This window comes from Aptenodytes patagonicus, chromosome Z, assembly GCF_965638725.1.
Source record: "Aptenodytes patagonicus chromosome Z, bAptPat1.pri.cur, whole genome shotgun sequence".
Classification (NCBI taxonomy): Eukaryota; Metazoa; Chordata; class Aves; order Sphenisciformes; family Spheniscidae; genus Aptenodytes; species Aptenodytes patagonicus.
The window spans coordinates 88186783-88207791 of NC_134982.1; the positions used below are offsets into that span (position 1 = coordinate 88186783).

General features: G+C 39.4%; 1 protein-coding gene across 4 annotated transcripts in view; it reads right to left on the reverse strand.

Annotated features, from left to right (window-relative positions):
• The window catches only part of MCTP1 (multiple C2 and transmembrane domain containing 1), a 297668-nt gene that overhangs the window by 165805 nt on the left and 110854 nt on the right, over positions 1–21009 (reverse strand). For all 4 annotated transcript variants that reach the window (XM_076362433.1, XM_076362434.1, XM_076362432.1 and 1 more), the window contains exon 2: positions 13872–13986. In XM_076362433.1, the coding sequence (XP_076218548.1) occupies positions 13872–13986 (115 nt within the window). The remainder of the gene's footprint in view (positions 1–13871; positions 13987–21009) is intronic.

A 21009-nucleotide genomic window follows, 5' to 3' on the forward strand; every position in this document is an offset into this window, starting at 1 on the left:
CACTAGAGATGCACAGAGATGCGCAATAACTCTGCTATCATAATTCCTGTCATAATTCATAAAACATTTGTTCTGGATTCATTGCATGAAGAGCTCTTTCACTGACATCTAGTTCTTTCCCCTCCTCTCTGACTCCATCCACACTCATTCCCCTCTTAATAAAGTTTCTCAGTGTCCAGTTATTTTCTTTGTTACAACCAAGGTAGAAGAAAAAGCAGGGGGACAGTTCTCAAGTATGTGTCAGCTGAGTATGTCAAGCAAAACACGTATCAGTTCATAGCATTTTACGTATTTTATATTTCCAAACTGCAATATGAAGCATCTCATAAAAAGAAACATAGAAGAAAATGTCTGCTCTGTCCAATCTTTTATTCTGAAATGTAGGGAAACTACTTAGCACAAATTATTTTATATTAATTTAACAAATAGAAATAGTAATTGTTATTATTTGTCTTGTAGAAGAGCTGCCAAGCCTATCTTCTCGTTCGTCTTCAGCAACTCCCTAAACACCACAACTAAACACTACAGCACTAAAAACTACAGCTTTTCCATAAATAAACCTACTTTCTGTCCTTCTATCCACCTAGCAAAGAATTATCCAGCCAGTTAACCTAAAAGGGACACTAATTAGTTTAAATGATACAAAGCACTTCTGGAAAACTGTTGTGGTTTAACCTCAGTCGGCAACTAAGCCCCACCCAGCCGCTCGCTCACTCCCCCCACTGGGATGGGGGAGAGAATCAGAAGGGTAAAAGTGAGAAAACTCGTGGGTTGAGATAAAGACAGTTTAATAGGGAAAGCAAAAGCTGCGCACGCAAGCAAAGCAAAACAAGGAATTCATTCACTCCTTCCCATGGGCAGGCAGGTGTTCAGCCATCTCCAGGACAGCAGGGCTCCATCACGCGTAACGGTTACTTGGGAAGACAAATGCCATCACCCCAAACGTCCCCCCCTTCCTTCTTCTTCCACCAGCTTTATGTACTGAGCATGACGGCACACGGTATGGAATGTCCCTTTGGCCAGTCTGGGTCAGCTGTCCTGGCTGTGCCCCCTCCCAGCTTCTTGTGCACCTCCAGCCTGCTCAGTCGGGAGAGCATGGGAAGCTGGAAATTCCTTGCCTAGTGTAAGCACTGCTCAGCAACAACTAAAACATCAGTGCGTTATCAACATTGTTCTCACCCTAAATCCAAAACACAGCACGGTACCAGCTACTAGGAAGGAAATTAACTCTATCCCTGCCAAAACCAGGACAAAAACTAATATCCTAAGCATGAAGATGCCAATTACAAATTCACAGTGAGCACATGATGCTACAGGATGCAGAGTTCTTCTACTCAAAAGTCAAGAGGGAATACAGGATTTTAATTACTCAGTGCCCATTAAAAAATATCGGTTATAACCATCACAGCTTTTTATCTTTATTTTGAAGACTCATTCCTGCCACAAAAAAGGCAGCTTTAGTAATATATTTCAATGTAGCCCGTGATAAGTATCTTTACTTAGTTTAGTAAACACTCATTTAAGCAAATACTAATTATGCTTGTGAAATAGAAAGAATGAAAAAAACATACTGGCACAGGACAGAATAGACAAAAAGCAAATATGCAATGGTCAACCTAATTTCAAGAAAACTTTTATATTTCATTTTAAGCATGGTTGAAGTCAGCTTCATTTAAACAGGATTTAAGCATGCCACGGAAATGTTTTCCTTGCAGCCCAATTATTCTAGTTAATATACTTTAATATAAACAGAATTACATCCCTTAATCAAAGGAAACACTGTTTGCTCTGCCCCTAAAACCTCAGGACTGAAATTACAATCTTCCTGAAACTGCTGAAAATAAGCATGACCATTTGTTTTTCAAGACAGCCAGCTTTTGCAAAATCAATCAGAGGTTTCACTTCTTCTGGGACAAAGACAGAGGGCTCTGATTTGCTTTGTCTAAAAAGCACAGCTCACTGTTGGTCTTATAGATTATACCTTCCAGTTTTACAGAAATAATCTTTTTGGTATATAACTGCAATTGACAAACATGTGAGTTGCCCTTGTCAATGTAACAACACAGTCAATGATCCTCCTCTCCAGTAAAATGTGCAAGTTCTTCTCCGTTCCCCAGGGATAATGATTTACTACACATTAAATGCAAACTGAAATAAAAGCTGAATCTTAAAATGTGAAAAAAAAATGCTAGGTATAGCAAAAATAGAAGCCTTAGCAGCCCTCAGCCTGCATGTTTGGCACAACAAAAAAAGGTCCAATGCATATTTAATACCTTGGTTGAAACTATACTCATTGCAATGCAATCCCAGCTGAAGTCACATGAAAGAAAACCTACACTATGAAGAAACATTCACAGAAACATACTATGTGAACCTTGCCTTAAAATAAAATTTTAATTTACTAGCTAGAAACCTTAATGTTGGTATTTCCTTATTTGCATATAGTCATCTGAAAAAAATTGACATAGTAGAATTATGCTAACAAAGCAGGACCTTCTATTCTCTTTTAACGATCAGACACAGAGGTGTTTGATGCCTGTTAATGACTTTGAATTAACAGACCAGATTCCTCCATCTGAAGATGGTGGTCCGGAAGTCCCAAGCCAAGCCACTGCTACCGATGCTCTGTCATTTTACCTGCATTACCAATAAAAGGCTTCACAGGGATTTGGGCTACTGGAGTAGCGGAGACAACTGAAGTGCCACGTTGTCTTCCCTGGCCAACAGGTCACCTGACTGGAGGAATCTCTCCTTTCAGTCTTGGCATAAATTCCCACTGCAATAGTCTACTCAGGAACCTCACTCAACTTTTGACACGGGTATCTGCCTTTGCCATAGCAGTGCAGGGGCACTACAGGTGACTTGACAGCCTACTAAACTTTCTTCTTCTAGCTTATTTTAGCACTCTCAAAGTCCTCTTGCTTTATCTCCATTACTTTATAGCTAGAGGGATAAGATGATTCAAAGCTTCAGTGAGATGTTTGCAGCTTGGAAAGACTTACTCAGTGATCACCTACATTCACACAGCAATCCAGAGATGTATCCAGGAACATACATGCTTTTTCCCCTCCTATGAATATTAATCTCTTCTTTGAGAACAAAAGCTATTAAAAAGGAATGAAAGCTTAGCCTCTACAGATACCAGTGGTAGACAAGCACGTTTTGCGATCTGCAATGTTAGCACTATGCTCCACATGTCTAGCAAAGGAAAAATCCATTTAACTACACAATACATTGTCATTTGAAATTAAAGTGAATGATAAACACATTCCTACAACACTTAAAGAATAAGAATCATGGCAATGAAACTGAAAGAAAGGGAAATAACTTGAGATTCGTTATTATATACATGTATTTGCTGAATAAGCAATTCCTTGGTGCATTTATCATGGAAGAGAAAAAGAAGAAACATGCTTTATTCTCAGCACTGATCTTAAACCAGAAATAGCCATTACTAAGTGATGGTAAAAAACCCAAGGACTAAAAAGCTATAGTCAAGAAAACTCAATCCCTAGTGTTATTACTAGAATCTGCAAACAAATTTTGATTATTTTTGTCCTTTTCGGTACTAATAAAAATGGAATCACAACTACAGTTTTATAGTTTGGGAGAAAAGCGTTCCAAATTATGCCTCTAGACTATGACAATTTACAAGAAAGAACTTGAACAAGTACAAAGCCATGTCATGCGTGCTTTGGACGAAGTGCATTCATTAATCAGCAGGCAATTAGTGTGACTCCCACTTCAATAAGCTCTAAGGGACTGGAATAATGGTAACACAACAGAAAACCCCACCCTGCATCCTCTAAGTATCTCCTGCTGCTCCTGCTGGACTAGTAAGAAACTTTTTGGCCTCCAGCAGGGATTTGTGCTCGTCTATCATAGATTGCCCTCACTTAAACCCAGCTCGTCCTTCCTTCTCAATCCCATGCCACGTAGCTCACACCAAAGCCTCCACATTGTGCTACTGCTATGAAAAGTGGGGCTCTTCTGCAGATGAAATGAAGTTCCTTACGCTTCCTCATCTGTGTCTGTCTTTTGCACATGTTGACATGTTTAGATCAAGATCACTCAGGGATGGATTGTGCCCATGATTCACTTTCCTGTTTGGGGCATAGTAACAAATAAATAAAAATATAAGCCTACCAGGAGCTTTATACCATTTCAGAAAAAAATACAGCAAGTTCTCTTCATAAATCTGGGTTTCTGTGCAGTGCAGTTAGGGCCATTTTATAGAGAAACAGCGGTTTGGTTCTCCTGGGTTGAAGTCAAATTCTGAGCACAGTCAATGCTGAAATCATTTTTAGACAGAGAATAATTTTTATAGTCACAAGACCTCACAGAAGATGACACAGCAGAGACAGAAGCAGCCGCAGTAATGCAAGGGTTCCACTCATCTTGTTTTTCTGCCAGGTCTTAATGACAGACTTTTACTGCTCTTAGCCAGAAGGTTCATTTCCCGTGATTGCTGTCTTTTGCTTTATAGCTTAACTTACACAGCAACATTTGTTCACCAAACTCCGTATGATAAGAAAATAACAGTATCAATGACAGACAGCAATCAGAAAAAGAATATTTACAGTTGAACCATTAACCTCGCCTATTGGCAAAACTCTCATTTCTTATTATCGTGAGAGCTACCAAGAATACGACTGTAGCAAGTCAGCTAGAAATCAATACAGAAGGCAAACATCATCAGAAGTCAAGATACAGTATTCTGATTGAAAATCAGCCAATTTCTTACTCCTGATACGAAGATGAGTTAATACTCCCAGTCAAACTGATTTTCATAACAATGAAAAATAACTACCCCGCTTATCATCGTGCCTCGTTTTACTTCCCAAACATTTTGCAAGGGTATCAATGGAGAAATCAGTCCAAAAAGACTGCAGAAGCTGGGATTAATGGACTGCATTGTTTTATTTTAAAAATGTCTTCTCGAACATAAAGAAAAGGGAAGGAACATTTTGCAACTAGAAATGCTATTCATAAAAGTGTAGGTAATAGAAACTGTAACTAGGTGACAGACTGAGATAATACAAGATTTTTACTTTGTATGGCTCACTGGATCTCCAGTGAAATTACACATACTATAGTTCAAAATACTGTTTTAGACAGTATTAAAGCGTTAAAACAGGAGCATCAGTAGGAAAAGGTACAGAAGGAAAATAGGGTTAGGTTGTGGGAGAGAAGGATTTTTCTCATTCACCCTTCTGCAATACATAATTCTGAAAATTCCCATTTTTGCCTTTAATTAGAACAATATTTGCTAAGTAATCAGCTAAGACCAGAATGACACTGTTCTAAAAACTGCTTTTAATAATTTCTCTGTATTCATGTGCTAATCCAAAAGCATTCTCTACCTGTAATTAACAAGAGTGGCAACACTGTGATCGCAGCAGTGTCATCTAATGGTACATTGTCAGAAAAGTTTTACAAACAAATTTGAACATCAATTTTACTCTTTCTCATACTGCATCATGAGGTCAGCTGAATGGGCACACAAGACCAATGAGGCCTTAAAACAGGGGGAAAAAAATCCCTGACTTCATACCCAGGAGAAAACATTTACGGAGAGCTGGACTCCTCTAAATTTCAAGTTATATTACACTTGAAGTTGAATCATAGAATCATAGAAGGGTTTGGGTTGGAAGGGACCTCTGAAGGTCATCTAGTCCAACCCCCCTGCCATGGGCAGGGACATCTTCCACTAGATCAGGTTGCTCAGAGCCCTGTCCAACCTGACCTGGAATGTTTCCAGGGATGGGGCATCCACCACCTCTCTGGGCAACCTGGGCCAGTGTTTCACCAGGGGTTCATCATGTCAAGGTATACTACTGTACCTAAGTACATAATTTCTTACTGACAGTTTATGTTACACTTTGTATGAGTACTTCAAGTTTCATTAGAATTCCCTCCTATTCTTCTAAATTGACCTATAACCAAAATACAAAAAAATGCCCCAAAGATCACCTCTGAACAGCTACTTATGAGTGCTTAACTGGAGAGTTTCTATTTTTAATTGCAACACTCAACCCCTCAAATGGCCTATTCTAGAAAACGTGAGAAACCTATTTACAGCATTTCTCCCAAGAAGGTAAGGATTATTTTATTGTTTTCTTTCTATTGCATTTTTATAGGATTCTAATATATTGTACATACTGTTTTACACACAAAACTGTGACATGAAAGGAAACTGTGGTCCACTCAAGCTGATGGAAATTCTACTACCAACTTCAATGGATCAGAAATAAATTCAGTAATCATAAAATCTAGAGTGTATCTAAAATGCTCAGGAAGCCTGCTGTGCAATATGGCTTGTGATTCCTAAACCTACAATAAACCTATTTAGCCCACAGTCCATCTCAATACAACTGCCACCTTTGCTGCATAACAATTTTCCCAGTGTACTGCAAACTGACAGTTTTAATTTTGAGTGCCTAAAAGCAACTAATCAAAAAATGTTTGAAAAAACTAGGAAGTTATTTTTGCATTTCATAATTATATTTTTTTGATATCCACTCAGTCATATCAATAAACATTTCTGCATATGCTGCATAATTCTCATAAACAAATCTCCATTTGCGGAATTATTGTTGTTGGGGTTTTTTTAATTAAATTTTTCAGTAAATTAAATAGGCTGCTAGCCACAGGTGTAGATTCTGGCTGAAAGTACTCTGCAGCTCCAAAAAACCTGTCTTTTATTTGGATGCCTAGACAGTAGGGTTGTGAGGAAGCTGGTAAAGTGCATGAGCCTACTGACAGCAGTGTTTGACAAATGCCTGGACTTGCCAGTTTCTGCCGAGGGTGGCACAGAGCCAGCACTCGCAGGCAGCTTCTGCCAGACCTTGCTATGGGGAAATTCACAGCAACTGCTGCTGTCTCCAGAGGTACCAGGACTGAGTTTATTTTGGAATTCTTGTAGAAATTTTCATTGTAAAGTGCCAAGGAATGACTGCTAAGCCGTGTTCTCAAATTATTTAATAATCCCACAATTTACTTGAGCCAGTCCATCTTCCTATGGGAACAGACTCCCCCTTAAAGGCTCAGGAAAGGGCATTTAGCCACCCTCTTAGAAGGCTGCTGTGCAGCTTCCTCAGGTGTTTCCTTCCTCTTGGGATGGAGAAATGAGGAGCAAAACCAAGGGCCACAGTGTGTTAAGAGAAACATGACAGGTCAGATGCTTACCGAAATACAAGGGAGGACAAGAGATCAGTAGGGTGCAAACGACAGACTGACTTTTTTCCAGCTTCCCATGCAAAGGGGAGAAGCTGTTCCCTCTGAAGTTTTCAAGGGGGACAGTAGGGTGCCACCAACGGGTGACGACTTCCTAGAGTGTGTAAAAATTCCTGGCTATGATAGAAACAGAAAGCCACATTAGAAGAAAAAAGCTGCATGTCGACCTAATGTAAGCTGTTTGCTGGATGGAGAGGTGCAGGCACAGTGCGGAACCTGGCAGTGAGAGCAGGCACCGTGTCAAGCTTAGAGCAGAAGGAACCAAGGCAACCGATTGACCCCATCCTCCGGTGGACTTTGGCAGCTGCTGTAAAGGGACCTGCTCAGATGGACAAAGCTGCTTGTAGCACATTAGTAGAGTGTACAACCCCGTTTCTCACTACTCCTTGCTGCTCTTTTCCTCCTTGCTCTTCTACATTGCAGAAGGACACTACTCCCCATCACCATCAGGTATGAGGCCCTGCCTCCAGGACCCTGCGTGAGATCTGGCTACCTTTCCGTGAGGAGAAAATATCGCCACTGGCCTCCAGAGCTGCCAAGCGGCAGGAGGCCAGGCTGCAAGGGGAAGAGAAACCACCCACTGCTGCAGAGAGCAAAACAGCGGCAGCAAGGCTAAGGCACAGCAGAAAGGAAACTGAGAAGTATTTTTCCAGTATACTTTTTACATTGGGCAATGCTGATCTGTACCTGTGGACAGAATGAAATCCGGAGTCACAATTCTCTTTAACCAGAGCTAACCTCTCTCTACAGAAAAAAGAGGCAAAACTCCAGGAGCCGCTTCCTGAATCTTAGGCATCTTTACTCAAATACAGACAAAAAGCACTGCCTGCCTAACGAGCGTGTACCTTTAAATAAAACATCCTGTAAATGTTTTTACACACTATGAATGCTGGCACACTTACATACATATATTTACATGAATTCCAGAGTAACAAGCATGCCAAGCTGCCATTTCTTGTTTCAGCATCTTATCCTCGCTATCTCTATAATAAGTAAACTGAGCATTTAAAAATCAGTTCTTCCAGACATTCACATCCCCAGGAGTTCTTAAAACTTAATATAACCCTTCTGAAGCACCTTCATATAAGCTATCATTCTTGCCCATTCTGATTTAAACTAAATATAAATCCTTTGATTTCATCCAAAAACTAATATCTGATTTCCTTTGTATTAAAGAGCATTCAAACTCCATACCTAATTAATATGTTAAAATAAAAAAATAATTAAAGAGCTACTTTGATGAAAGCTCACAATTAGTGGCATGAAAATACTGATTTAAAAGGCCTTTTAAAAATAATTTGGCATCTGGCTACCTGTTATACCATGAATAGCATTTCTCTTTGGTTATTGCCTTGTGAGCATTTGCCGCATTTGGAAGATGGTGCGAGCACTACACTATTGATTTATGCCAGTAACTCTCTCATCTCACCTCTCCAGGAAACAGAACAGAGGCATGTTCCTACCATTCTCAACTGTGTGACGGACTGGGCAATATTTCACAATAAGCAACATTTATTCCATAATCCTGGTCTACCTGAATCATAAGGATGAAGAGTTTCTCAATCTCCAAAGCTACACTGTATACACTGTATTCTAACCAAGTGAAGGACTGAATTTCAGTATTCTGTATCAGTGAAACCCACGGTTCAAACACAGATAACATGCTCTGTAGTTTGGCTTAAATGAAAAGTCTTTTCAATAATTTTAAATGCATTGCCTTATACATAGGTTTGCTTTCAATATTGTGTTATTGCACAAAATTAGGAGTATCTTAAAGGTTTACTTAATCATCTCACTTTACTTGTTATCCCATCGGCACTTACTTTTCTTCTAGATCCTGAAAATGTAAATGTATACAGGGTTATTCAGACAAAATGCAAAGTCTATGTGTATGTTCTTGCACTGCGACAGTTCTTCAGATTCTCCTGGTTTTGACAGTGATCTCTCCCAATTATTCTCAATTTAAGCAGCTAGTTTCTTACTGATATAAATATTTCATATGGGAAATGGTAAATTTATCAAATTGAAATGCAGTCTTTGTACTGCACGAGGGCACTAATTGCACACTATTTCTGGCTTACTTCTTGCCATCTTCGGCTGCAGGTTTCAGTACCAGAGTCAGCCACTTAAAAGATCAACGCCTCAGCTGTTTCTACAAAGACAGATGCTCCAGTCTTAGGAAGCATTACTGAGCTGCCTCCTGCAGAGAGACACAGAGATCTGGCGATATTATCCATTTAGAGATCAAGGCCTCAGACAACGATAAACAGCTGTTTTCAGGAACTCTTCCTGTAAGATTTCACACAGAAAATACACTACTTCTAATCATCATGAAAAAGCCAACGAATGTTTCACTTATGCTCAAAAAAGTATTTTCCTTGTGCTATTTTGCAAGATCAGGTCAATCTTCATGCATTTTGTAAAAAAAAAAAAAAAATTATAAATTTTGAAGCCAACAGGGATGAAATTCATCAAGTATCTAGCCTGTTTTTTGACATGACACAAAATCCTCAGGATTAACCTGTGGTACTTATTTCCCAACTTTGTCTAAAGTGGAGCAGCAAACCAGCAGTGTACATTTCTCAAAAGGCACGAAAGGGAGTGGATTCCAGGCTCCAGTGAAATAAGAAAACACTGTGAGGAAAACATATTTAAAACACTTAAAAGAATATTTTGGCATCTTTCTTTTGACTGAAGAGAATCGTAGAAAACTAATGACTAAGATAGAATTCCCCTTTTCACCAATTTTGTGCTATAACATTTCAGTTTGCATTTCAAAATGAGTCTCTTTTAAAGCAAAAATGGATCAACCACATGGGTTTTTTTTCCGTTTGTTTAAAAACAATATTTAAGATATTGCAAAACATCTATAAAGGCATGTTACCAATATGAAGTAGCCATATAAACTCCAGATGCAGGAAGTCCGAGACCAGCAACAAACCAAAGGGGTCTTTTTAACCTAAAAATTTTAACTCCAGATAAAACTCTTAAAGATATACATGATATTACACAAACACTGTATATGACAAAAAGAAAATGAGAAATCAAAACTGAAAAGGAAAACATAAAGATGTAGGTATAATAAGGTTAACTTGTTAGTATTACCAACTTACCAGGTCCAACATGACACAGTTTTTCCCAATCTTACGGCAAAAAGTCTCAGAAAACAAATTTTTAAATCTAACTAAGTACATGGTTTACTTTAGGAATGGCTTAAATAAAGCATATGTTATAAACCACATTTGTGGTCACTACAGGATTTTGCCAGAAGCCAAAATGTAATCTGTCTCATCACATAGCTGAGATGAAGTTGTGGTACCACAGCTCCGTGGTACTTGGAAGAAAAGCTGGATCAGACTGAAGACAGGATTTCTTGTGAAGATGAGGAGTTAAAATGGTTACATTTCCTTCCATCATACTGCACACACCAGAGCACAAATATTGCCTGTTATAGGAAGGATTATTTTCAATCATTTGAGAAGACAACAGCAAGATGTTGGTCCTCTCATGAAGAACGTTCTGTTCCCCTTTTGCTGTGACTATCAATGGTGCTATTTATCAGCTAACAGCCGTGATTAATGCTGGCATTGCTAGCCACATAAATATAGCTTCACTCTTTCCCCTTATCTTCTGAGAATGTTGTGGTGACTCTTTTTATAAATTTGGGGAAGACAAAGTGTGCAGAACATTCACGACATGAGAATTCAACTTTGAATTCCAAGACTGCAATATGTTCAGCAGCAGGTTTCTAAAAAGATATGTGAAACTGCAGTGCAAAAATAAAGAACAAAAAGCTAAAATTAAAACAAAATTCCTTTCTACTATGTAGTTCAAGTATTCTTTTAGAGTGAAATTCACAGTACTTGGAGAAAATTCAATTGTCAGGCTTTTAAGCAGAGGATCTGTAAAAAGTTTTGGAAGAATGGGGTGTTAATGCGCTGTTACAGACTTACAGTGTAAGACTCCTCTGAGACAGTCCTGGGATAAATCTTCCAAGCTCCATTTTTAATATCTAACACATCTGTCTTAGTAGCTCCACTTAACATCTGGATATATATTCTTACACAGTGCCTCCCATGGACTGTCCTGTAGTCACATTCTGGCTCGTAACCGCTGGTACAGGCACTGCCGCAGCATGCAGGCAATGCAACAGAAACAGTGGTACTGGCTCGGACCAAAGGTCCTGCGACCTCACTGCTCTGTCTCCATCAGGGCATATAAGCAGATGCTAACAGAGAAACAAGATGACAGGCACATATATTATTTTCCTCCAATGTCCTCCTAGGCATTAAGAATTTGGAGCAAAGACCTTCAGAGTTAGATGTGTTTTCTGTGCATTTCAATGCCCTTTGTGGATTTTTCTTCCATGAACTCGCTGAATCTCCTCTTGCACCCACATAAACTTCCAGTAAGAATTCCATTTTACATGCCCAGTTCCTTAGTGAAACACCACTGGGACTACCACAGGGATACTTTAAAGAATACATTAAAAAGAGCAAGTATTACACTCAAGAAAGGATTTAAACAAAACTGACTTCCCAAATCAAGCCCCTTTCTGTGCACTTCCCATTCAGCAGCCATCTAAATCCACTAAGTGCTTGCCTAATGCCTGTAAAGTGCCCTCGATTCAAGTTCTGCAGGTGTTCTTAAAATCTCACTGAGTAGCTCCAAGAGAAAGGGAAAACAAGCAGAAACACAGTGGATGACAGCCAGGACATTCAGTCAAGAGTGGATGGGTCCTAGCTTGGGGTCCCATTACAAGGTACTGTTTCCATATTTTCCCCTTAAGAAACAAAGGCTCAGTCCTGGAAGCCCAAACCCACTTGAGATCTGAAAGCTGGTCAATGCGGGAGGGAGCATATCTGTAGCTCCCCATCTGGCCTGAAGGATCTTCTACACTTCAATAAGACACCACGCACATTCTCCTTCCTGACAAGCTTGCAGGGGCTTGGTAAAACACTCCCTTGGTTGCTAAAGATGGGAGAGCTGAGCTTTATCAGAGACAGGAAAAAATTCAGAAAGCGAGCAGAGAGTAACCCAGGCATCTCGCCTTTTTGGTAAGATTTCAAGCTATGAGACTATTCTGTGAAACCAGAGCCCAACAACTACCTTCTCCCCCAGTATCTTTTCAAAAGAAAAAGCCAGTACTTACTCAGCCTTTTGAAAGGCGATAGGTGTATACCGTCCAAAGTGAACTACAGGCTCCAAAACAGGGTGGGTGACAACCGTCCAGTGCAACCCTAATGTCTGGGCTCTGGGACTAGCAAGTACTGAGGAAACACCACTCTTGTCCTGTTGCCTCCCAGGTAGCTTGAGGAGGCTTCCTTGCTGCTCGAGCGGCAGCTTTCCAAACTGACCTTTTAAAGCACTTGACATTTTATACAGCACCTAGTATTCATTTCAGAACCTGAGATTCCATCTTAGGAGACGGATCTCCTATCTTTTGTTTACTCTAGACCTAGACTCCTGTATTATGGGGAAAAAAAAAAAATTACAGATGTTTTCCTTGCATACAAATAATCACATTTACATTCACATTTTTGTTTATTTACAAATAATATGAATGATGGATATGACTGAATTACAACACTTATTCAGGAACTGGGCAAGTCTCTCTAGCTCATGGAACAAAAACATTTGAGCATCTATTTTTAATGAATGTCAGGGAAAGCTTGATAGAATATCAATACATCTAGAGGAAGAATATACATAAAAGTTTATTCTTGCAAGAGTGAGTATATTACAACTTCCGTTTCAGTGACATAAATATCAGTGAAGTAATTTCCTATTAATGTAAACAGCCTTCTAGGTTTCTGCTACCGTATTTGAGATCTGAAATTGCTCAAGTCACTTCATCAGGTAAGCATGGAAAGGTCCTGTGCAATACTACTTTTTGTAGTTAAATTTCTACTATGGCTTTTTCTCTCTCCCAAGGAATATATTATGACAAGCCCAAAATAGGCTGTTAGTCAGATTTATCATGCTCACATTGCTGTTCAGGAAGTGGATTACTGACTTAATCTAATTTTAAATATGAGCTGCAGTTGTATGTACAGCGTCACTGAGTCAGCCTGTTGTGTTCCTGCAGGTCAAAATACCTTTTAGGAATCCTTTCTGAACTACATGTGCGGTACATGCCTAAGAGCAGACTCTAAAATGCCAATATGTGATCAGCAGATTGACCAACAGGTAAAGCCTGGACACATGTAGTAGAGGGGTTTTACTGTTGTTGTCTTTAAACACGGCTCCAGTATTTATCAGTTAAGCAGTCAAGGAACAAAGTAAGCAGCAAGACAGCACTTGTGTGAGCAAGACAGCACAAATCTGCATGGTTAAAGTAAATCTATCACACCCTTCTTAGTTTGAAACATTCAAAAAAGGGAGGAAAATTAGCTAGCAGAAGAATCAAACCAATATTACCTAAATCTTATTTCTCCTCCTGTGTGGGTTTAGCTGGCCCTAGCTCCTTTTACTTCATGCTTTTGAGACAAAGTACCTCTACATAGTTTTAAGCAGAGTTTAACTAACACACTTACAATTCAAACCTTAGTTGTAACTTTAATACCCTCATATAAATTTACCCAATGGACATGTAACTTCCCAAACATTAAGGCAGTGTTTACCAGCACCCTTACCTCCACGGTCCCGTGCTGCTAAATTCTGTCCTCTTCTTAGAGTAACGTCCAACTGGTACATTCCGGGATCCCCAGAGGGAAAATCTGCATTACTCGTTCCAACCAGATTTCTTGTCTGAAGGGGAAAAAATAAAAATGCAATAGCTGATGTTACTAAAAGTTTCATGTAAGGTATATTTTTCCTTGGTATCACCATCCTGTTGAACTAAGACAAGGCCATATCCCATTCCCCCACCTCAGAGCTAATATCCCAACACCAAGAAACCTGCTCCTGTCATCAGCATGACAATTCCTGAGCATCCTTTTTTAAAAACAAAACAAAACAAAACTGTTTGACATCTCAATGGTTAAATTTATTAATTAAAAAAGGTGGTTGAAAAATAATTCTTTGATACCTGTATTTATTATGGCAACCTCCATTTTTAATTACATTCACATAGACTCCTGGCCCAGTAGAGCAGAATAAGTAAGAAAAAACAGACCTGGACCTTACAGTGCTATTTGGACTAGTCATTACCAGTAGCCTCAGACCCTGTATTTATTTGACAGTGACAATCTAGGCATTGAATAAATATACATGAGTTATGATTTTGTCAGCTACTGCAGGATTTTGCAAGATATGTGTTTTCTTCCACAGAGTTATGGGGGAAACCGGGGGGGGGCGGGAAATCATAAAGACATTAAATGCAGCTGTATCTCTTCATTTGTAATACATGCCTTCTTAGTTTGCCTGTTTGCCAGGGCAAAGATAAGATTCTTAGAGTAGTTAGTTGTATAAACTGTATCATAAAAAATAAAATAAAAAAAAATAAAGGAAGTCAGAATGAAAGGAACTCTCTGGACTGCATGAATAGTAAACACATTTCTGTCCCAAAAGACAAAGGAGAGAAATTATGTTTCTTAGTTTGTACAAGCTTTTGCAAAATAGTTTTAACACAGCTCTCTAGCATCTAATTACAATGCATGCTTGGAACACCACATTTAATTTTAAGACTAGAACAACTGTATCTATTATACAGTCACAGTACATACAGGAGCTTCATATATTATACACACAGAGCACCACTGTTACATATTCTTATGCTAGGAACTAAATCTTTTAAGACCGGTGCTATTAACATTTTATTATGTGATTATGGGTCCTCTGCAAGAAAAAAAAAAAGCAGCATGCTAGAAACACCTCAGAGACCACGTGTGTACTAAGTGCTATGCCACTTCAACAAGAAACTTTAGTTGATTCTCTTCCTACTACCCCCCCCTTTTTTTTAAGGTAATAATAAATCTAAGGCATGAAGGAAGCCACAAAATAAAGGCATTTTAAGATACAGTTAATTCTTGTTATTCCAGGGTCACAACTCTGAGCCCTAGCGTATTAACCTTTGCTGCAACATGTACGATGCTGGCCAGAGCATGCATACTGACATGCTCACCACTTCCACAGCAATGAAACTGTTCAAAACTCGCGCACCGCAGAGAAAATGGTTAGATGAGCTTTGATTTGGTGGGGGGTGTTGTTCTTGAAATCTCTCAACATTTATCTTCTAATTTTGTCCTTGTAAAGTAACTGCTGAAGCATGCCTGAAACTATCAAAAGACCTTGCAAGACTCTTGCAGAAGGCACCCACCACCTTCTTTTAAATGACTAATGCCTCACTCACCATCTCTTTTCTTTTCTTTAATGCACTGACCACAGAAGGATACAAAGTTGACAACAATGAATTTCCACCCCACCCCTGCAATGCTTAGTATCTAGTCCAGACAGAAATAAGGAAAAAATTGCACACTGGCCTGATCCTCAGCCTCATCCTAGGCCCCAGCATTCATCAGGGCATTGCAAAAGAAGAAACTTGTGTTCTGAAGTAAATAATAAACACCAAAACTTTCCTTCCCTTTCTTGCCCTTCTACAAGAGCTTGCAGACCCAAAAGAAACACGATGTCTCCCAACATTTATCTAGAAATTACTTTTATTAAATCTTTAACAAAAATGTTGAGATTCCAGACAAAGACCAGGAAGGCAATTAACCGTATTTTCACATATGCAAAATCACCTGTGGGAAGGCAATGCCTGAATTAATTCCTTTGAATTCATTTTTAGTAGTGGTCTGTCACTATTTTACTTTAGAATATGCTTTTTAGCTAAGCTATGACTAAATTCTCAGGCTCTACAATTTCCCCTAAAATCAACATTAATCTGTTTTAAGGGAAATCTATTATTTGGCACAAACACTGAAGCCTTGTATACAGTGAATTTCGATAGAGGGGTTAAAGAACGCTGATCGTCTTGAAAACACGCCACGTGCAGAGGTCAGGACAGAGGTCTTGATGACCATACCCGTGCTCAGCTGCACTCTCTTGTTTAAAAGATACCAACCCCCCCAGGCTGTTCTCTTACCAAACAGTGAGAGCAACAACAGGAGCTGCTTCCACTTTCAGTGGGACATCTGGGAGAAGTCTTCCAACAGCCTGCACTTATATGAATCCTTGCAGCTGCAGGTCACTTCTGACTCACGGCATGTCAAGTGATGCTCTAACATGCCCAGAAAAGCATCGTTTCGTCGAGCCGAACTGAACACAGAGCTCACACCGGCCACGTTTTTGATGACCCCCCCACGAGCGGCACTCCTCCTTTAAGTGTCTGTTTTTCCAAGAACTATCTCCATATTATACAAACTCATCTGAAATCTGAAGGAAGACTATTTCCAACAAAAACAGGAAGCAGAAATAAAATAACTTTTCAGTGTGGTTTCGATTTGGCCCAACCACCATTATTCAGCTGGGTTATTTATTAGCTGTAAGTCAGCTGAACCTTTTACATTAAAGGGGTACACGAGGCAAGCCATGATGGACACAGGATGCTCTGTTAGAACAACTACCAACAAACAGCAGAATGGATAACTACTAACTGGAAAACGCTCAGGACTGTATATAAAGACAAAAAATCAAAGACAGCATTACTACACGAGTGTGTATTAAGCACACTTACGGAGCTAAGCTGTTAGTTTTAAGCACACTTATGGAGCTAAGCTGTTAGTTTAACAATATGAAATAATATGTTTCCTCACTTTTACAGAAGCTCCGGTGTTTAGACATGTACTGAGACATATGCCATTCTGGAGACATATAAGACCGAGGGGAGCTGAGGAGGAACGTGCCCTTGCCCAGGTCTTGTGCCACTGCCGTATTACGGGCCAAACAAAAATCAATGCAAAAAGTCTGTGCATCTTAGCACCAAAAAACCCCCAGTTTTCTGATACCTGTGACTAGTATCAGTGAGGAGTTTCTGCTACCCAAGCTGACAAAAAGCCCAAACTACTGTCAGGAGGGTAATTAAAGGTTTTTATTTTTTTTAAAACTTCCATTTCTGCAGCATATAAACAAAAAAATTAATTGAATTTTCTCCAGAAAATTTCTAGAGCAGCTGGAAACTCTGGCTGCAGCTATGTCACTAAACCCTTTGCGATTCACGGACGTGAAAAGTTAGGCAAGTACTTCCACCTCTGTTGTTCACACCGTGAGAGACACTTCACTGTGTTTTCCAGATTTAGCAGCTTAACAACTAGATGAACAAACTACTTTTTACAGCTGAACAAATGTCGAGCATGTAAAAGGACTGTAAGGTAGCTGACGGGTAGGTACATGCGTGTAGCTGCACACCAGTAATAAAGGAAAAAGCTATCTGATTTTTTGTACATCCAATGCTTCCACCGTACGAAGTGTTCACTAGTCAGAACCCAGTTGCACCTCAGCATGCAAGAAAAATGACGCCGCTTTGAAACTGACAGGATGGCTAAAATCACCACCATTCCCACATCATATCATTTTTCACCTTTTGTTAAAAACACACTATAAAACAAAAAGACGGTGAATCTGGTTCTGGTCACTGGGCATTACTGAAGTCAGGGGTGAACCTGTTGAAGTCAGACTAGCAATTTAAAAGACGAGAATCAGTAACATCGTTTGTGCTATCTTCTTACAAACCACATCACAAAGTTTCAGGCTAACTCATTAACTTCTCCCAGACTGAGACCCTGAAGATTACTACCACTTTTGCCACTGAAAACTATCTATCACCCTTTCATATCACCATGAATACCGACACTCTCCTTCAAAGCTCTTAATATTTCTAACAATTAATCAGCTAACAATCTGAGGAATCAATGGCTTCGCTGCTCTCGTACAATTTATATACCATACACCAGCATGAGTTTGGGCCAGTAATTCAGGGGATGTAAGAGATTTAAGGAACCCTCTGCTGCAGAAAACAATTACCACTTCAGAAGAACCGATCCTCAAATTTTATATAGATTGTTCAATGCCAAAACTGAAAATATTCAGCAGTTTAAAAAAATTAATACACACCTGTAATACACTCCGCCTTCCAAAAAGGAAAAAAAAAAAATCTTTAGTGATACAGCCCAAAACTAACATTTTCCTATACTTAAAAGTATATTTTGGAAAGACATATTAACTAGAATAACTAGAAGGCCAATGGCATCCTGGCCTGTACCAGAAATGGTGTGGCCAGCAGGAGTAGGGCAGTGATCGTGCCCCTGTACTCGGCCCTGGTGAGGCCGCACCTCGAATACCGTGTTCAGTTTTGGGCCCCTCACTCCAAGAAGGACGTCGAGGTGCTGGAGCGTGTCCAGAGAAGGGCAACGAGGCTGGTGAGGGGTCTGGAGAACAAGTCTGATGAGGAGCGGCTGAGGGAACTGGGGTTGTTTAGTCTGGAGAAGAGGAGGCTGAGGGGAGACCTCATCGCTCTCTACAACCACCTGAAAGGAGGTTGTAGCGAGGTGGGGGTCGGTCTCTTCTCCCAAGTAACAAGCGATAGGACGAGAGGAAACGGCCTCAAGTTGCGCCAGGGGAGGTTTAGATTGGATACGAGGAAAAATTTCTTCACCAAAAGGGTGGTTAACATTGGAAGAGGCTGCCCAGGGAAGTGGTTGAGTCACCATCCCTGGAGGTATTTAAAAGACGAGTAGATGTGGCGCTTAGGGACATGGTTTAGTGGGCATGGTGGTGTTGGGTTGATGGTTGGACTTGATCTTAGAGGTCTTTTCCAACCTTAATGATTCTAAGTATGTTCTATGTTCTAAGTATGTTCTAGATTGAAGTAATATTCTTATCTGAGTCATTTAAGCAACAGGTTACAGCTCTGTTGATTTGCTGCTCCATTTCAGTATTTTGCCAGAACACACTGTTAAGATAAGCAAAAAGCACTTATTTTTTCCAGCATAAAACAAAGGCATCAGCATCAACACTTCCATTGGTAGACAAAGGAAGAGGGAAATGTAACAGGAGTTGCATAGAAGGAGTGACCAGAGAAGCTGGAGATCTGGCTGCACCGACTGCCCCTGTGCTGGGGTCATTGTCAGGAAATGGGACAGTGAAATAAACAGCGTTCCTTTCATAGTTGCATACAACTGATGAAATTAAATCAAAGTGTCCTGCAAGGAGGAAGCAGCAGAACATCAACAGTCAAGGGTTCACAGCATGGCATGAAATACTACTAGCCTTCAAACAGAAAAAAAATACCAAAAAGTTTGAAGTAATGTAACTGCGTCTTCAATATTGCATAAGCAGAATTTTCCACCCCAGTTACTGCCTGGCTCAAACTGATTTCTTCAGATCATTTTCATCTGTCAAAGCTTCATGCTTTGGAAACACCTGCTGGCAAGAAATTCAGAAATTCTGAATATCCAAGTGGCTGTCAACTCCTTGTCTCTGCAACTAATGGGAACTGACTGTGCTTCAAAGTTACAACAATAAAGTCAAGTGACAAGCAATTTTTAATTTCGCTGAAAGTATTTACTTATCTAATTTAAGAGTTACAATGATTGTGTCCTAAACAGCACTTTGTATGCTAGCGTTCTGGTTGATGGTAGGTCAGAAAGAACAGAAGAACTTCTCAGTAAAAACAGTTATACAGCTCACTTAATCTCATCCATTCTATTTTCCCTATTCCCTAAATAAAAAGGCAGGTGTATAGTGTGAACCCATTTCAATAGCAATATAAAAGAACATTGTGGGATTTTAAATATTACTGGAAATGTGCAGAAATTTTTAGCAGCATTTTATGTGCACTAATAATGTGCTTTTTGATTAACCATGTATGTGCTTTGGATGAGACTGGCTACTTTGTTAAAGCTTGCCATACAACAGATGTTTCCCACAGACAAGATACAAGCATTTATAACGAATGTGAAAAGCCTCAACTGTTGTGAAGGTTTTGAATTGAATAAAATGTACCGATGAACTGTAAAACTCGGATTTTGTGTATGTGCTCTTTACCACATAATGGCAACAGTGCATACATGCTAGTCTGAAACGTCTCGATTACGAAGAACTATGAATTTAAGATTCTTTCTGCAGAATAAAGACATTTTTAAAGTTAGCATTAATCACATACATATAAACACACATTTTAATATAGGTCGGTATGCTCTGAATATGACCATCTAATTTATGCTGTCAGGAAATACACTGTGGCTAAATAATACTCACGAGTGCATAAAGGATTAAGCCTCTTTCCTGAGCTTTTTGGCTACGGCTGAAAGAGGTATTTAATCTGCTTATTAAAGAAAACCCTTAAGAATCAAATAGTAATACTGACCATTTACGTCTGCAGAATAATTGGACTATTTTCGGTGACATCTGTACTAGTTGTTGCTCTCTGATTTTATTTGAAACCAACCAAAAGCAAATGCTAATTTTCAGTATCACACTGATTACCGTCAACAGCTTGCTAGATTTCCTTCTGAAAATGTAATGAATAGATGCAGAAATAATAATAAAAGATGTAAGCATGTTAACATTTTGAAAGTTTTCGTATTCAGAAGTATACTTCAAATCACTTGTTTCAGTTGAAGCATTATCCCTGTCTGGCAGCAAAGGAAACCAAATACCAATATTGACAAAGCAATCAGAAGAGATTCCACCAAGTTGTCCCTCCTTCCATCTGTCTCCATATCCTGGTTTTGGGATGGAAAACTCAGTTTGCTGCCATTTATTAATTCAAATCTACTATAAAATTTTACTGCAGCATCACGTATAGAGACTAAGATAGTAAAGCAAACAGAAAATAAAAACAAAGAATCCCTTCTCCACCAAGATTATCCATTTATTCTTGAACAAAGC